At 46.1% G+C, this 17,444-nt stretch overlaps 3 protein-coding genes across 4 annotated transcripts in view; all 3 read left to right on the top strand.

Moving 5' to 3' along the window:
• The first annotated feature begins 655 nt into the window (after nucleotides 1-655).
• On the top strand, nucleotides 656-2,990 carry HOXD11 (homeobox D11). Of its 2 annotated transcripts, none has more exons than XM_019553618.1 (2): nucleotides 656-1,572; nucleotides 2,140-2,990. In XM_019553618.1, the coding sequence occupies exons 1-2, from the start codon at nucleotides 966-968 to the stop codon at nucleotides 2,370-2,372; spliced, it is 840 nt and encodes a 279-aa protein (XP_019409163.1). In that variant the 5' UTR covers nucleotides 656-965; the 3' UTR covers nucleotides 2,373-2,990. The 2 variants fall into 2 exon arrangements, with proteins under 2 accessions (XP_019409163.1, XP_019409162.1); XM_019553617.1 differs by having other exon boundaries at nucleotides 658-1,572; nucleotides 2,137-2,990.
• Nucleotides 2,991-9,041: 6,051 nt separating this feature from the next.
• Nucleotides 9,042-13,394, top strand: HOXD10 (homeobox D10). The gene is made up of 2 exons (XM_019554341.1): nucleotides 9,042-11,101; nucleotides 12,481-13,394. The coding sequence occupies exons 1-2, from the start codon at nucleotides 10,360-10,362 to the stop codon at nucleotides 12,756-12,758; spliced, it is 1,020 nt and encodes a 339-aa protein (XP_019409886.1). The 5' UTR covers nucleotides 9,042-10,359; the 3' UTR covers nucleotides 12,759-13,394.
• A 2,989-nt stretch (nucleotides 13,395-16,383) lies between these two features.
• Nucleotides 16,384-17,444, top strand: part of HOXD9 (homeobox D9) — a 2,117-nt gene continuing 1,056 nt past the window's right edge. The window contains 1 exon segment of the mRNA XM_019554342.1: nucleotides 16,384-17,154. Coding sequence (XP_019409887.1) covers nucleotides 16,512-17,154 — 643 coding nt within the window. The 5' untranslated portion in view covers nucleotides 16,384-16,511.

Raw genomic sequence — 17,444 nt, 5'->3', positions numbered from 1 at the left:
GGCGGGGGCTGCGCAGGGCTGCGGCAGGGACTGGCGGGCCCGCAGCGCCGGGCCTGTGTCGCCTGCGAGGCAAGGGCCCGAGCCCGGGCTGCTCCCTGGCAGATGCCGTCTGGGAAGGGCGGGGGCTGGGCTCTGGGTGCGCTGCCCCCGCCTGGCCCTGGCGGCTGCGGACAGAGGTGACTTTGCCCGGCGCGTCTCCCCCGCCGACGGGCGCCCCCGAGAGCCCGCGCACAGGGGGCGATCCGTGCCCGTGCCCGTGCCCGTGCCCCCGCCCCGCTCGGGGCTGGCACCGGGGGCAGGCGGTGCCGTGCGTGCCCTGCGCAGCCCGCGGGGCCCCGGGCGCGGAGCTTATGTAAATTGGGCAGTCGCTGCCTTGGCCTCGCTCCCAGCCCTAATGAGCTGCGCGGGCAGCAACAAGCGGTGCCCGCTCCCTCGCATCGGGGTTATCACATGACAGCGCGGCGAGCTCCGGTCGGGAGCGCCCAGCCCGCGGCGCCCGGCTCCCCTTGCCCCCCGGGGGGGCTCTGCTGGGCTCCCGCCGGGGGAGCGGGGCTGCGGCGCCAGGGGCGCGGGCGGGCGGCGGCAGAGGGGACGCCGCGGGCTGGCGGCCAGGGGCTGCCTCCAGGTGACGGGCTGCTCTACCTACGCCTGTGCCGCCCGCCCGGGCCGGAACGGGGGGAAGCCCCCCGGGAGGTCGGCGCGAGCGCTTGGCTCATCTCTCGGTGCCGGGAGGCTCTTTGGAGAGATCTTGGGAGGCTTTCCGAAGGGCTGATATAGATATAAGGACATTTCTACATTGCGTCACGTGACATAATTACCACTAGAATCAATCAAGATGAATTGCACGTCAGCACACGGTGGGGATTTTTTCTTAGTTGATCCTGTCCAAAGCCTCTTGTGCAATAGATGGATCTTGTTCAATGCACTGAAGTCTCCCGGTCGCCTGCCACCGCCAACGGGGAGACATGACCGAGTTTGAGGACTGCAGCCACAGTGCAGCCAACATGTATCTGCCGGGGTGTGCTTATTACGTCTCCCCTTCGGATTTCTCCACGAAGCCCTCGTTCTTGTCGCAGTCGTCTTCCTGTCAAATGACTTTCCCTTATTCTTCTAATTTACCTCATGTGCAACCTGTGCGGGAAATGGCATTCAGGGAATACGGATTAGAGCGCAGCAAATGGCAGTACAGGGGCAGTTATGCTCCCTATTACTCCGCCGAGGAGGTGATGCACAGAGACTTTCTGCAGCCCGCGAACAGGAGGACGGAAATGTTATTCAAAACGGACCCTGTGTGCAATCACCACGGACCCTCCGGCGCTGCCTCCAACTTCTACAGCTCGGTGGGGAGGAACGGGATCCTTCCGCAAGGCTTTGACCAGTTTTACGAGCCGGCCCCTGGCCCTCCGTACCAGCCCCAGTCCGAGCCCGAGGGGGACGGCGACAAGAGCGACCTGAAGGCTCAGAGCAGCACTTGCAGTAAAACACCTTCCAGCCAGGAGAAGAAAGTGACACCAGCAAACAGCGCCGAGTCCCCTTCTGGCGAGGCTGTTGCAGAGAAGAGCAACAGTTCAGGTAGGTACCAGGAGGAAGCTGGGGGCAAGAGCGCAGGGCCAGCACTTTGTCAAGCCGCATTTTATGTGCCATTTTATAAGCATCCAAAGGATTTTATATATCCTATAAGATTTCCTTGCCCGTTGTAAAGCGTGTTTACGATAGGAAACCAATTTAGGTGGGCTTAAGGTATTCTTGGAGGAGGATATTAATTGTTGTTAAATCCTTGATTTTGTCGGGGGATGGGGGAAGGGGGGCCAGAGAGATTTCCCAGCGTCTGCCCCTTCGTGGTAGAGCGCAGTGTCTTCCTTTCTTGGGGGCAGCAGTCGGGGAAACTTGGACTATTTCCAGCCCACTTTAAAGGATCCCCCGGAACTGCTCGAACGGGCTCTTCGGAAGAAAGAGCACTGGGTATTTTCCCGTTTGGCAAAGTCACCCAGAGAATCCAGGCTCCCTGAATATTTTCTGGGCTGCTAGGGTGCTGGCTCTGTAGGCGGTGGGTTACTGTCACAGACTCTAGCCTGCTGTGAGCTTAAAGTGTCTCCTAGACCAGCACCACTCATTTTCTTCTCTCCTGATTTCCAGCAGTTCCTCAGCGCTCAAGGAAAAAGAGATGCCCCTACACCAAATACCAGATACGAGAACTGGAACGGGAGTTTTTCTTCAACGTGTACATAAACAAAGAGAAGAGACTGCAGCTGTCCAGAATGCTGAACCTCACCGACCGGCAAGTCAAAATCTGGTTCCAGAATCGAAGGATGAAAGAAAAGAAACTGAACAGAGATCGACTCCAATATTTCACTGGGAATCCCTTGTTTTAACAGAAATCAGAAAGGGGGGAAAAAAGAGAGAAAAATAACAAGAAAAGAAAACCTTTGCCTCTCTAGCCAAGCTGCCATTTGAACGCAAAAGTAAATGGGTTTCCATGACACATCCACCCTGCGGAACTCAAAGTTTCCTTTTCATGTTCAACTCTGGTTCCTTCCAACAATCATGTCCACTGGAGATTTCGGGGGCTTGGCGGAGCACAATCCTGCTAAGGGGAACCTAGGGTAAATCCAAAAAGTCCATTCTAAAATGTTGATCGCCAAAGGTGTATTTTTTTTTCCTTCCTCTCCTCTCTCTCTCTCTGTCTCTCTTCCCCCCTCCCGCTTTCTCTCTCTGTCTCTTTCTCTTTCTCATAGTGAGTGACACCAATGGACCTGCAGTGTGTCTGGTAGTTTTTGCTTTAAAAAACAAGTGAGTTTGGGGATATTTTCTGTTGTTGGTTTCAGTTAGGATAACCCTTTTCTCCCTTTAAATGAATGCAGTTTATTTAAAAGACGGTAAATGTACATTCGATATAAATCTATATAAATATATATATATATGTTTCTATTGTCATATAAACGCATGAGCCACTGTCTTTTTCATGTGAATAAAGGGTTTCTAGTAAAGTTCAGGTTACATCTTCCGTGCACTGTATGGATTTCAGTCTCTGAAGGATCATAGCGTTCACCGGGCTAGAGACAAGTTCCATTAAATAAAAATGGAGGAAGCCAAGTCAAATTATTTTCAACGGATTTAAAATTGACCTTAGTTTGGAGCTCTGACTCTTGTGTTTTTAGCTATGTGTAGCCCTCAGGGATAGCCCTGAAGTGGAAGGCAGATCAAACATGGCTGTCTTCAGCCCATCACTTCTGATGGTGCCATAATTCCTATAAATAACGAAAAAAGCCTTTTTAACAGGTCAGACTTCTGAGAAGCCCAAGACCCAAAGCTCAGACGAAGGCTTCCTTGTTAGTGAGGGTTAGGTCAGCACGAGGACCCTGAGCATTTCCAGCCACAGGCAGCCAGAAATATTTGTAGCTGTTCTTTTCTTTAAGTTTAGGGAAACGAGAGTAAATATTTGAAAGACCGTTTTTACCAGTCGACGAGAGTATCCTATTTTTTAACCTCAAAAATGAGGCTAGCTCCCTAAAAAAGAACTGGCCTCGTCTTTATGCTTAAAGTAAAAGGGTTCGGTGGAGGTCTCTCCTCACTTTATGTTGCGTGACCTGGCTAAGCTGTTTACAAAACCTTGAACTGTCTAGACAACACCATAAAAGCCGAGGATCTAAACAGCTTAATTGGGTTATATTATACACCTTCTGGTGGGGGAAAAAGAGATTTCCGCAATGTGCAATAAAGGAAAGGAGTGAGAAAAGAATTTGGCTTTTTTGAATGAAACCGAGTGGGTCTCATTACACTTGGCTTCCAGTAAAGGCAAAAGTAGGCGAATAAGTCAAAAAAGCCCCCAAATTAACACCCCTCTCCCCAAAGATGAAATCGCAGGGAAGGATCAGTAAAAATAAAAATTGAAACTCTTTAGCAAGAAAAACATAAGTGTCTGCCTTTGAACTTCCAAAATGTCAAGGTCATCACCTTTAACCTTTCTGAATAATTAGGCGCCTTAAGGTTCCTCTGTTATTTTCAACCACCACCCACTCTCTCTCCATCTCTCTGTCTCCCTCTCTCCCATGCACACACACCCACACCACACGCACACCACACGCGCGCGCGCACACACACACGCACACTTCTTACTGCATAGCTACCCATATTAGCAGATGCAGCACGCAAAGACAATGCCAACTGTCATTGTGAATATTTTCCCGCCACGTCAAGTTAGCACATTTCCCCCCATCTACTCGGTTAGTTATGTCCATATAGTTCTGATTTTCCTGCCCGATTCTTGCTCCCAGAAAATACATTAAAACCTTTTCTTGCTTTATTAAACCCCCAGGGTCTAAAATACTCGAATTAGCACCGGGGAATATAAGAGACCAGGAGGTTTTTTTCAAGGAAAAATGATATTTCCAGCTAGCTCCGTTACAAATATATTTTATCAGGAAATATCCTAGAAATACACGCAGTTGTAGGCAGCCACTAAACACTCTTGGCTTCACATTATAACTAAATTCTCAGAGCTCTTCCGGATCTTATTCCAGGGACTCCGACTATTTTTGTTGTTGGTTGCATGTCCGTACCGTGCATTTAACAACTGATCCGAGCCCATGACTTTTTTCCTGTAAAACTAAGGCATCACAAAGATGTGATCACAAAAACGAGCAGGCTAATAGAGCCGGTGAGGATTTTTACAGGCATAGCCTTTTGCAAGTGCTATTTTAAAAGAAGGAAAGTAAGGTAAATAGACAAGACAAAAGGCAGAAAGTCAGAAGACAAAGAAAGAGAGAAATCCATTATTTCCAGGTACCTAGATGCATCCAAATTGAAAATAAAGCCAAAGAGAAATAAATCCCCTTGTGCTTTGTCGCCAAGTTCCACAGGAGGGCGCGCTCACGTTCCGTAAAGCGCTCTGTAGTCCTGATGCTCAAGTATATTTTCCTCCTAATAATAATCCCACTCCTCATAAAATATCTAATGTATAAGTAAAGATAAGATTTCAGGGCTTTCGAAATGAGAAAATAAAGCATCAAAAAGATTTATTAAACAAAGAACCCGGAGCCGTGACGTGCTCGAGAAATATGCCACATGACCAGAATTTTGGGGGGTCGTAATCTTTTGTAATGCATCCGAGCTCTAAAAAATCCCATAATCCGAAGGGGGAAAATCCGTCGAAGTCAGAATTCGTTCACTAGAGCCAAAATCTGTTTGTTCCTTTTAGTAAAGCCTTAAAACCCAGAGAACAAGAATCCTATCAAAACCTGCGTTTCTTTTGCACAGCCCATCTTTAAGCGGTTATTGCAAGTCTTTTGTTGAAGAGATGTCAACGTGGAGATAGCATGGTTTTAGAGATGCATTTTATTTGAGCAGAAGCCGGGTTTTTGATTCTGGATGTGCCTATTTAGGGGGAAACCAGGACGAAACGGCAGGGCAGTTATTTTAATATCCGAACCTCACCTTGCCAGGGCACTGGTATATAGAAACCTCTCCCCTTAGAAATACTATCGAGATCAGGCAAAAGGAATGCAGATGTTTGGAAATTCAAGCTAACCCGCTGCATTTCCTGGAGATCCTCCAGCGGATTTCTATTTCATTTCTCCAAAGGCACACTTTGCGTGCTACCACCAAAGAGCAGGGGCAGCTTTTTCTCTGCTTGTTTGCAGCAGTCCCCTCGGACTAGGTAATGAGTGATCAGTCCTATTCCGCATTTTAAAAAACCCGACCCCGGCAAAGAATTTGGTGGCACTGTGTCTGCGAGGGTGGGTTTTTGCAGAAGTTCATTGTTAACAGTTTCCTAGAAATAGCCTTCCCGTCTGGAATAGATCGGCCCAGCCGCTCCCGCAAGCCTGGGGGGCTTAGGAGCGGAAGGTAGCGCGTTTTAACAGAAGCCAGACCACAGCCTCCCCCCTAAAGAAGTCCGCCCGCGAGATGGGCACCTCCGTTGCCAGAGGAGCTCGCGTGGCCACGGGTGGGTGGGTTGGTGGCTTTCAGATCTCGCCTGCTCCCTGCACCTCTTGGGCTTCTCCTTAGCGCTTTGCCCTCCTTCACCGGCCCTCCGGGAGGAATGGAAGTGGCACTGCAGGCAGAGATGCTGTCGATCAAATAATTAGTTGATTGGACTGCTGCTTTGTTCTCCTTGGAGTCATCGTGTAAACGTGGTGGTGCGGGGGCTAGAGAGAGCCTCTGCGCTTAACAAAAAATAAAGGCTGCCCGCTCTTTCCAAATTTCCGTGGAGCTGGTCCTGCGGGAGAGCGAGGAGGGAGCCGCGGATTTCTGGTGAAAGGCGAAGTCAGCCAGGAAACCCTACAAAGATAAACATGCACTTGAAGGACCCATGCTCAGGGGCTAGACGGGGGCGTCTGGGCCGGTTTGCAGCTAGAATCCCAGACCCGGCAAGTAGACCCTGAGCTTTGCACGTCTGGGCACAAAGAGATATGCATAGACAATAGGGGAAGGTTGGAACCGTGTGGGGATATTTTGGAAATAGGGGCGACGCTTTGCTGTGTGCTCACACGCTGCAAATATAGAGGCTACCCCGCCGGAAAGGCGAAGGTGCTCTTTACCAGCTCCGGGCTCATAAAGGAGGTTTGCTTTATCAGCCCCAGTAAGTCGGAAATCCAGAAAGGCACCCGGATGGCTTTTAAAAAACCCGAAGAATAGAAACAGTCAGCTAAGAAGTTGCTTCTTTTTCTGAACCGGGACAGACGCGAAGCAGGACACAGTGACAATTGCATTATTAAAAAAAGAAAGGTCAGGAGATTGTGGTTAATTTCCGCCCCCCCACCCCCAAATAAAACGGTTCTTCAATCGCTCTGCAATATAGTATCGAGAGATAAAATATACCGTTCATATTCTGAAAGGCTTCCTCAATACAATGCGGAAACGACTACATTAAAGTAATATTCCTAAACACTTCCTGGATTTCTGGCTATTTTAAAGCCAGCTATTTCTTGCAATATTTCTTTAACTGATGCATGCATCTGCAAAATATCCATCTTATTTCCGTACCCTACCCCATCCCCCTTCAAAAAGGAGTCACGAACACTGCAAATTGCGGTTAGATCTGTATGAAGCCCCGAGTGGCAGAATCCTGTCCCCAGGAATAGGGCGGAGGAGGGAAAAGGAATGAAAATCCAACTTCCCCGCGATATTTTTTAATCTCAAGTTTTTATTCCTAACATTTATTAAGGCAGAAAAGTGTAATGTCATCGTCTATTTTATTACGAATAGTCATTTAGATATACATGGGCTCTTTTGTGGATCCTCCTCCTCTCCTTTGAAAAAAATTGGGGCTTTGAGAGCAAAACCTTTATATTAATGTAGAGTGTATATCTCATTAATTGCACAATATTGATTTATTTATTAATGTTAATTACTTTATTCCATCTTAATATGATTTAAAGGGACAGTGACATTAAATACTTAAAGTCTAAGGCACCATTTCCCCAAAGACTATGCCATGTTTATTCAACTTCTATGAACATCAGACTTAAACTTTCTTAAGGTTCCTTTTTTTCCTTCCTCCCAAAATCCTGTCCTCCTTCATGTCCGGTTTTTAAAAAGTCGTGATTTATTACGATCAAAGGTTCTGAAGGAGCTTTTGGACGTTCCTAAATTAATTTTTTTTTAAATGATAATCTGAGTTACCTATAGGTATGGAAGGAATTCCTATTTTCATTTAAAATCAAGGAAACGGTACATATAATTAGGAGCCAGCGAGTCAGCTCATTAAATAGACCAGACGCTGCAGCACAGAGCAGTTAAGCACTAGGTTATTGTTTTAACTTCACCATTGGGCAAAATCCACAGCAAACCTCTGAGATAGATAATACTTCAGTTGGGATATTTCTGGGAGACTCTTCTAAAAGTGTAAATAAAGATTATGAAAGACCATTTGATGGGCATAAAATTCCTGATTAGATTTAACAGTCAAGTCTTAAACTGCTTCAAGGAAAATAGTATTTTGTTTCTTTAAACTCTGTGGGTTGTCTGGGGTGTTGTTGAAAAAGAGGAAATTGCTAGAAAGCAAGGGGAAAAATACAGTCCTCAAGCAGGGAGAATCGTGAACTCCACGGCAGCTGGCTCCTGAGCTCAGACAAATCTTAGCAATGGCTCTGATCATGATCTCAAATATCTTGGTTTTTTTAAAGAAAAAAAAATCCCCCTTTCTATTCTAGCTTTTCAAGGGCGTTCAGACCTGTGGGGTGAGGCAAGGAGGCAGGCAGGGAGCAGGCGGCAGAGAAATCTTTAAAGCAGCTAATATTCTGAAGGTAATATTTAAACTCTCCGGCAACACAGAAGCTTTAGACTGAAGCTGTAAAAGACACTGGCTCTTAACCTGACAATGATGTTGTATTTGAACAGCTGCGATAAGGTTTTAAAAGGTCTGTCTCATTGCCACAGCGAAATTTTAAATAGGGTTATTGTTTCCAACAATGTAAAGTGGGGCGAAAAGTGAGAAACATTCAAACGCCAGGAATTAGGATAAAATTCCAATTCCCGTTGGTGGGATATGCGAGCTGCAACTCTGCTTTGTGGCAGAGACGCAGTTTAGACGCCTTTTCACGTGCTGCTTATTCTTAGATAGCTGGATATATTTTTAAAGACCAAACAAAAAGAAAAAAGAAAAGTGTTTGGATGTTGCAAAGGCCCAAAATAAAAAGACCAGATGAGTCTGAAACCAAATTTATAAACAAGTCCACTTTGCCTCTGTGTAGGTCCCTGACAGCTTTAGCCTAAGACCAGAAATGGGGGAGTTTGAAAGTAATCAACAAAGAAAGATAAGAAGCGTAAACTGTTTGTTCCGTTGCAATTCTTAGCGGAAGAGCCCGGGATGTCCAAGCAGTGGTAAAGTGTGGGGGAAAGTCCCAAACACGTCCCAAGTGTCGGGCAAGAAAAGTCTGTTTTGTTAAGTAAGCAGTTACTGTTGCCTTGTGTCATTTATTTTTAATATTCAAGCTGCATTTATCATTCTCCTAAAAAAAGAAAAAGAAGAAGTTGCTTGAACAGTTGTAATAAAACTCGGAGTTTTCTATATGTTTTTAAATGAGGAAGACTACAGAAGAGGAAATTATCTTTATGGTTCTTTCACTATCTAGGACAAGTGATTTTTTTTTTTTTTTTTTTTTTGCCCAAGCAGAGTGAGAGAGCATTGTCAAATAATTTTAGGAATCTGGTGTAACTATAAAACTCAACTGATGACAAAAGTATAGCTTTTAATATTTGACGATTTGTGTTAAAACAAAAATTGACCTTCTTGGTTAGTAGCGAGGAAAAAAATCAATAGTATAATTTTCAATAATTCATAACGCGAACGCCATTATGCTAAATCTTAACTATTAATCTTATCCTTTACAAAGTCTCGATTGATTTGTTAATAAAATATCTTCCCGTGTGTGGCAACAGAGGGTATAACTCTTTAAAAAGCTTCAGAAGCAAGAAAATTACCAAGTAGCCCAAGAATGTAGATGAGAATTTTATTGATCGCCCTGATTCTTCTTAATATGTATTAATAAATTCCACAACCTTTTGTACCTTGCACTTGTCAGGAACCAATGCTTTTACAAAATCCATAAAAGGAAAACATATTTTTCTTTGCATAATAACCAAATGACACCTTCGGATTTCGCACACGCTTCAGCACATCCAGTTGTCTAAAACTTTTAAGGTGGTGTGTGGTTTTTGTGATCAGGATTATGAGTATGAAGGGAAAGGGGGGAGAAAGCTCCTTTCTCAAGCAGTGAGCTGGAGGGGCGGTTGCTCTCAGGACAAATTGCTTGCAAATAATTGTCTCCTGCACGAAACTGCACAGGGTCTTGAAGTCATGGGCGTTCGTGCGGCCAGAAGAAGCCACTTATTTCCGCGCAAAAAGGAAAGCACCCGACATTTACCCTTGCACAAAAGTCTGGGGGGGTCTGCTTATGCACATGCCACTGTTTTTCCGTGGCTGTATGGCTGCAAGGATCTGTTTCGTGCTAGCCTCCTCGTCTCTTTGGACCCACGGACAGCGAGCTGCCAGGCTGGCGGCGAATTCGGACTCACCCGGTGTGTAATAATAATAATAAAAAATAAAACAAATAAAGCCCCTTGTTTTAAATCAGCGCAGTGCGCCAGGGATGCTTTGCAAGGCTCCTGCACGGAGGGAGGGAGCACTTCCCCGCTGCCGTTCTAGATGTCGCTGTTGACCACATTTGCGATGCAGCCGGCACGGTCCCGGGGAGCACGTGACCCGCGGGGAGGTAGCGGCTCAAGGCCATTTTCAAATCTCATTGGCTTGGTTGTCATGTGGTTGTGCAGAGGCATCCACAATTACACAGGGAATGTTTTCCTAGAGATGTCAGCCTACAAAGGACACAATCTCTCTTCTTCAAATTCCTCCCCAAAATGTCCTTTCCAAACAGCTCTCCTGCTGCTAATACTTTTTTAGTAGATTCTTTGATCAGTGCCTGTAGAAGTGACAGTTTTTATTCTAACAGCGCCAGCATGTACATGCCACCTAGCACAGACATTGGAACTTATGGAATGCAAACCTGTGGACTTCTACCGTCTCTGGCTAAAAGAGAAGTTAATCACCAAAATATGGGTATGAATGTACATCCTTATATACCTCAAGTAGACAGTTGGACAGATCCGAACAGATCTTGTCGAATAGAGCAACCTGTTACACAGCAGGTGCCCACTTGTTCCTTTACTACAAATATTAAAGAAGAAAGCAATTGCTGCATGTATTCTGATAAGAGAACAAAACTCATTTCTTCAGAAGTCCCTTCCTACCAGAGGTTGGTCTCTGAATCATGTCCCATTGAAAATCCCGAGGTTCCTGTCCCAGGATATTTTAGACTGAGCCAGACCTACGCCACTGGGAAAACCCAAGAGTACAATAATAGTCCTGAAACGAGTTCAACTGTAATGTTACAGTTAAACCCTCGCGGCAGCTCCAAACCGCAGATATCTTCTCAACTTCAGATGGAAAAGAAAATGAATGAAAACCCGAACAACCAAGACAACTCAGCTAAAGTCTCTCAAGTGGAAAGTCCAGAGCCAAAGTCCACTTTGCAAGAGGAAAGGAGCTGCCTGGCTGAGGGCTCTGTGTCCAGCCCAGAAGTACAAGAGAAGGAAAGTAAAGGTCGGTATCGTACAGTTTAGACCGTAACGTGGTGTAACTCGAACACGCCAGCATCATAAAACACAGTATAATATACTAACAAGCATTACAGCCATAACATTTAATGATAAGCAGCTACCGGGCTGCAGGTGCTGTGTGTCTCTGAAGATTTTAGAAGGGGAAAATGCTGCACAAAAGAGTTTTGCTCATATCTCCATGTCTTTGCATGCATCTAGCCTCTGTGAAGTCACAGAATTGATATTTTATTCTCCTTAATGTATTCCAGTCTCAGTCATCCAAATTCCATTAAAAAGCAGGTCTGGAGGTTGTAAAATACGACCAAGGCAACTTTTCTCTTGGAATATTTTGCTTGAATATTTTCACTGAGCCTAATTGTGGTTTGATTGCTTTGCAAGTTAATTATGGTCCTATTAAAATTGGGGGAAAGGGGTGCTGCAAAACTGGATAAAGTTTTAAACAAATGTGCAATGAAAGCAAGAACCCGCTCTCTGGTTGTGGAAAAGTGCAATATTTTAATGTGGTGCTTTCGACAGTCTGTGTTTGGTCTTTAAAAAGTGCAACATTATTTTGACAAGTATTAAAGAGCTTCTAGAGGTTGCTACCTAATTGCATTTTCCTTTCATAAAGACTCAAAAGCCTTAATTTCGACCGGGAAGTGGTGAAGTATTAAAAAAAACCGGGGCGAAAATACCTTCTGAAAACGTACTTTGCAACCTCTAGTTCGATTTTTATCCAATATGTGCATATATTTTGTATATATATGTCATTTATATTTACCCAACCAGGTCCAGTTTTATCTGGGACCAATTTCTTTCCAATGGCAAAAAAAAATCTGAAAGGGAAATGAAAGAAAAATATCCGTGGCTGAGGGTGTTGATTTCAGATGTGATCATTTTAGCTGAAAAAAATTGCTCCTACCTGCTTCTCCATCTGTTTGTGTGATTCGACATATGACAGAGAGGAAGCTGATCCCAAATATATTGTGTTAATACTTTTTTAATTGAGAGATTTTCTTAGCAAGTGTGTTATAAGCCCAGTACTATCATGGACACCCTAGCCCCGTTAAAATGTAAGCATTGGATTGATGGCAGGTTAAATATTGTTCAGATGTTAAATGCTAGTTGAAAACTTTAGATGGATTTTTTTTTAAAGAGGGCTGAAAAATCCAAAGGAGAGTGCATCGTGTTATCTGAACTATTTAACCTGAGTCTGGCAGCGATTACAAATCTATTCCAGTGTGCACACCTCATACTAGCAATGTTTAATCCCAACATTTAACATATCTGCCAGACTCTATGGAGGAGGGTTCATGGCCAAGGGTATACTTTAACAGCCTGAGGTATTTTTGATTTTTTTTTCTTCTTCTTTGATTTTGATAGAGGAAATCAAGTCTGATACTCCAACAAGCAATTGGTTAACTGCAAAGAGTGGCAGAAAGAAGAGGTGTCCTTATACTAAACATCAAACACTGGAATTAGAAAAAGAGTTCTTATTCAATATGTATCTCACTCGAGAGCGCCGCCTAGAGATCAGTAAGAGCGTAAACCTCACTGACAGGCAGGTCAAGATTTGGTTTCAAAACCGCAGAATGAAGCTCAAGAAGATGAGCAGGGAGAACCGAATCCGAGAACTGACCGCTAATCTGACCTTCTCTTAAACCGTAAACCTGGGGTTGAACCAGTGAGAAATGGGCACTGCACCACCAGTTGCTAAATGCAAGAGTGACTTGGAGGGGGGGGAGAAAACAAACCTTCATTTTTCATTTTTTTCTGATAGAATGTGACTTTTTGTCCTTCTTTTAGTGCTGCAAGTGAATATGTATTACTATGATGAGTATATATATATATATATACACATATATATATAAAAAGCCTAGCACGTGTAATTTATTTTTTTCTCATCGTAATGCAGGGTAACTATTATTGAACGTTATCATTTGGTCTTAACTTATTGGAACTGTCGAACATCCAAACAATGTGACTTTTTCATGTTTTTACTAACAAAATGGTATTTATGTGGGGCTATTACACGGGCCATAACATTTTGAATACATTCAGTACGTTAAGAGAAGAAGAAAAAACTTTGGGGGGAAAACAAAGCACATTACAATGTAACTATCCTCTCGAATGAACTTAGACATTGTCCTTCGTCAAATGGATTCTTGAGTCCTTCTCCATTGTAGACATTTTCTTGTGGTGCATATGTGGTATAGTAGTGATTATACAACAGCGATATGTCCTTCTTGTGCATGTTCTACTCGCATGTATAATTGCAATAAACTCTGTAAACTACTGCGGTTGCTTTGGTTCTCTACAAATGTTTAAAAGTGCAGATGCAGGTTGGTTTCCCGGCCCTTCTTTACCAGCAGCTGTTTGGGTCGATGTAGCTTCTTTTCTCTTGTTATTTTTCTTTGTGTGTGTCTGGTATTTGGGGAAGGGGGTGGGCCGGGGGTGGAAAATAATGTACATCTAATTCATTTATAATTGTGACTGTAAACAACTGATTCATTGATCAAATGTTGTGTAGTCCTTCGCAGTCTGAAAAGTGAATGCAAAAAAAAAAAAAAAAAAGGATACTAAAATGTTATGACCTAAACTGGACATCCTCATCCAATCAACTCCTATATGGTAAGTGATAAAAAAAAAACCTCTCTCGTACAAGTTGTCAGCAATATGCGTGTCATTTTATTTGACGTTAGCATGTTGATTTTAAAAATAACAGTCCTTGTATGCTCACAACGTGTAGAGTTTGATTTCTCGTCCTCAGTTGCTTCCTCGAAAATGCAACATACGAAATCCAAAGCCAGGGCTAAATAAATGTTCCAAAGTTCACATCTTGGCCATCTCTGGGGTCTCAGAGTCTTGCAGAGGGGAACCCCGTCCCCTCGACCTCTGCCAGGATTGCGTGTTTTTAAGCAGAAAACACTGGGTGTGGGGGGGGGGGGGTTCAGCTCACGACTTCGCGTGGAGGAGAGCGTGAGTCTCCCCAGCCCTACTTCTGTCAACCAGCACCATTTTTGTTTGCTCGATAAGTCGTTTTATTTCCCGCAATTCCATGTTAGTAGCACACATCAGGATAATTAAGTTCTCCCTTCTTAACCCTTTCTGTAAAGTGTTGGGAAAAAGCCATTATTAGCAGCCACTTTACCTTGCAGAGCGAGCAGGGGGCAGATATTCGAAGCAGAACTGCAAATGCCTTGCAAATGAACATGACTCCCAACTGAAGTCCAAATGCTCGAACATGCTTTCACCTTCAAACAGTGCTGGAAAAAACAGTGTGGAGACAGCCTGCTCTCCCAACCCAGCTCCTAAACAACACACACCCCTCCTCTCCCCAGGCAGTTTCAAAATCAAGAAATTAGATCCAAGAGCCTGCCAAGGCGCCCCTGCTCCATGCCACGAAGACGGGGCAGGCTGCAGATGGTGACATTACATTTTGCTCGCTGTCGCGGGGATTTCTGTTAGACAAATACTCTACAGAGCACTCACTTCGCAGCACTGGGTAAAACATAGGTGTACTTTCCTCAAAGCAGAGCACAAGCGGTTGGAGGCTAAAGAAAGCCGGGGGTACTTCCGTGTGCTGTGTTTACCCTGACTTGAAAATGCCCCCGCTAAAAACAAGGACCTTCAGCGGATTCAGTGCTACGTGTAGTTGAACATCCCTTTCTTTTCTTTTCACTCAAGGGGTCTCGACACATCACGCCAGAATTTGCAGTGGTGGGGATATAATTAGATGGCTACCATACCAAACGCTTAGTAGATGAAGACGTTCATTTGAACCTGCCTGCCTGCTCAGTTTATCTCTGTGGATAATTAGGTGCAATCCCTGAGCACGAAACAAACTGCGTGTGGAGAGCAAATAAAGCCGGAGCACGCGAACGCGAAGGAAGATTTTAGAGCCAAAACGCAAAAAACCCAGCTTCAGAGAGCAATAAATCACTAAATAAACAGGAATTTCAGCCCCTTCCTTACACTAGCCAGTGAGTAGGAAATGTTTTCCTCTGTGCTTTTGTGTGATATTCTCAGCGAGTTGCGCTGTGGGCTCTGAACTAACTGTGTGCGTTTTCTTCAGATCCCAATACATCCACCTTCAGTGTCTGAGGAACGGAGCTGTGCTGCCGGACCTGGGTAATTTAGCTGGAAATCCTCACCAAATATTCTCTCGGGGCAGGGAGAGGAGAAGCCTAGCAGAAAATCCCAGCGAGGCATTTCACGTCAATAAAGTGGCTTAAGCAACATTTATCCTCGCCACGTTATTTTTGGAGGAGGGCGAGCCCCTGGCGAGAAGTGTTTTGCTTGGTTAGGGACGTGTGCGGAGCTGCCGGCTGTGCGTTAGGCTGCAAAAGAGCAAAACACTTTCTGGCCAGAGAGCCGTGTCTCGCCTGCTCACCTCGCAGGGGTGTTCTCAGCTGCGGTTTTATTGATATCTGTGCTGGGCTTATCAGGGGTTTCGTTTGGAAAGCGGTCGCCGACGGTCCCTTCCTCAAGCTGCGAAGGGACCAGCGTGCCCGCCACAATGAGCTTGGCCATAGCTGAGCTCCGGAGCCCCGAAGTCTCCCCAGCAGAGGAGCGCGTGTTGAGCAAGACGTCAGCGGTGCGGGGAGACACGGGCTTTGCTGTTCCATCAGTCCATTTTATTAGGGGCACATTAATCTATAATCAAATACACCTCATAAAATTTTTATTGAAAGACATAAAATCATTACAGAGGTCTTCCACCTGTTTTAAAACAACACAATGGGCATCTCTCTTCGGCGAGGAAAAAAGCCCCCCTCAATGGACGCTGTATTTGAACAGGGGGAAGGGGGGAGAAGAGAAGGCGAGCCCCTGCCCTGAAATATGGAAGTCACCACAGAGTGCTTTACTGTAACATGTCCCTGCCTGGCGAGGAGCCGCTGCACTCAGTGCCGGCTCTGGCTGCGGTGGTGTTTGCAGGCAAGACCCCCCTCCCCCCCGTTTCCCGGAGGGGTTTCTCAGCGGACTGGAGCCGGATCCGACAGCCGAGGCTGCCGGCCGGCTCCCAGCCCCCTGCCTCTCACTGGTTCCGAATGAATGGCAGGGATCACTCAGAGGAGGTGAAGAAATAGTCCGCGGCGGCCCGCGCCGGGCGCCACGCCCGCTCGGGTCCCGCGGGGCAGGCGCCGGGCCCGGGGAGCGCGCAGGACCCGCCGGGCCCCGCGCCCAGGGCCGCCAGAATTGGGCGGTGTTGTTGTCGCTGATGATTTTTTTTTAATCACAGCAGCCCCAGTTTAGCGGATTGATTTACTCCCAGTATTGGTAAATATGATCACGTGGGCTCCGCAACCAATGGTTGAGGCTCGCAGTCTGCAAAATACTACGATTGTTCTCAGGGAGGGCATCAGCTACAGTTAACAGTGTAACCTTTTCTATGACTAAGAGGGAGCCTAAAAATGTCGTCTAGTGGCACCATAAGTAACTATTATGTCGATTCTCTCATAGGCCATGACAGCGAAGAAGTTTTCGGGAGTAGATTCGCCCAGGGAGGTCACAGTGCGACCTCGAGGCCATCAGGTGTGGCAGAGAGTTCAGATTTTGCCTCCTGTAGCTTTGCACCAAAATCCACCGTGTTCTCCACCTCCTGGTCCACGGTGCATCCTCAGCCGTCCGCGGCAATGACAGGGCTCTACCACCCCTACACGCACCAGTCCCAGTTAGGGGCAGGCGACACGGGCAGATACGTGCGCTCCTGGATAGAGCCCTTCCCGGGCTACCCCAGCAGCTCCAGCGCCAGCTCCTCCAACGGGCGCCACTACGGGATAAAGCCTGAGACGGGGGCAGCTGCCTCGTCCTCCACCACCTCCTCCTCCTCCTCCTCCTCTTCCAAAAGGACTGAGTGCTCCTCGGCCCGGGAGTCCCAGGGGATCAGTGCGCCCGAGTACACGAGCAGCCCCTTCCTGCAGGAGCCCCGGGAGAAGGCGGCTGCAGGCAGCGGCAGCAGCGCGGAGCCTCCTGGCTGCAGCCACAACCCCAGCCCCAGCAGCGAGCTGAAGGAAGAGAAGCAGCAGCAACTTGACCCAAGTAAGTAAAAAAAAAAAAAAAAAAAGAACGAAATCGCCCCCTTTGATTTATTGCCGAAACCTGTAAGGCTCCAATGTGCAAAACTGATAGTTTTACTAACCTATAAAAACGTCTAGACGCCTACCCCAGCGCAGCAGCAACAAGCACCCATAAAGGCTTCCCCATAACCACCTACCATCAAGACATCGTTTGTACAGTAAACAGACTGGGGCACCGAGGCTTTTATGATAATTCCCCCCAACTTGTGAAAACAGTCCATCCTTCGTTAAATTAATTTAACGACCTCTCTCTCCCCCCACCCCACC

Source organism: Crocodylus porosus, unplaced genomic scaffold, assembly GCF_001723895.1.
Source record: "Crocodylus porosus isolate Cpor-Errol unplaced genomic scaffold, CroPor_comp1, whole genome shotgun sequence".
Lineage (NCBI taxonomy): Eukaryota > Metazoa > Chordata > Crocodylia > Crocodylidae > Crocodylus > Crocodylus porosus.
The sequence above is the reverse complement of the archived record's forward strand: the minus strand, read 5'-3'. Positions and strand labels throughout refer to the sequence as shown.

Excerpts from the sequence above, each read along its gene's own strand:
- HOXD11 (XM_019553617.1), top strand. The coding sequence starts at position 966 with ATGACCGAGTTTGAGGACTGCAGCCACAGTGCAGCCAACATGTATCTG. Across the intron at positions 1,573-2,136 it reads AGAGAAGAGCAACAGTTCAG|CAGTTCCTCAGCGCTCAAGG; the intron begins GTAGGTACCAGG and ends CCTGATTTCCAG.
- HOXD10 (XM_019554341.1), top strand. The coding sequence starts at position 10,360 with ATGTCCTTTCCAAACAGCTCTCCTGCTGCTAATACTTTTTTAGTAGAT. Across the intron at positions 11,102-12,480 it reads ACAAGAGAAGGAAAGTAAAG|AGGAAATCAAGTCTGATACT; the intron begins GTCGGTATCGTA and ends TGATTTTGATAG.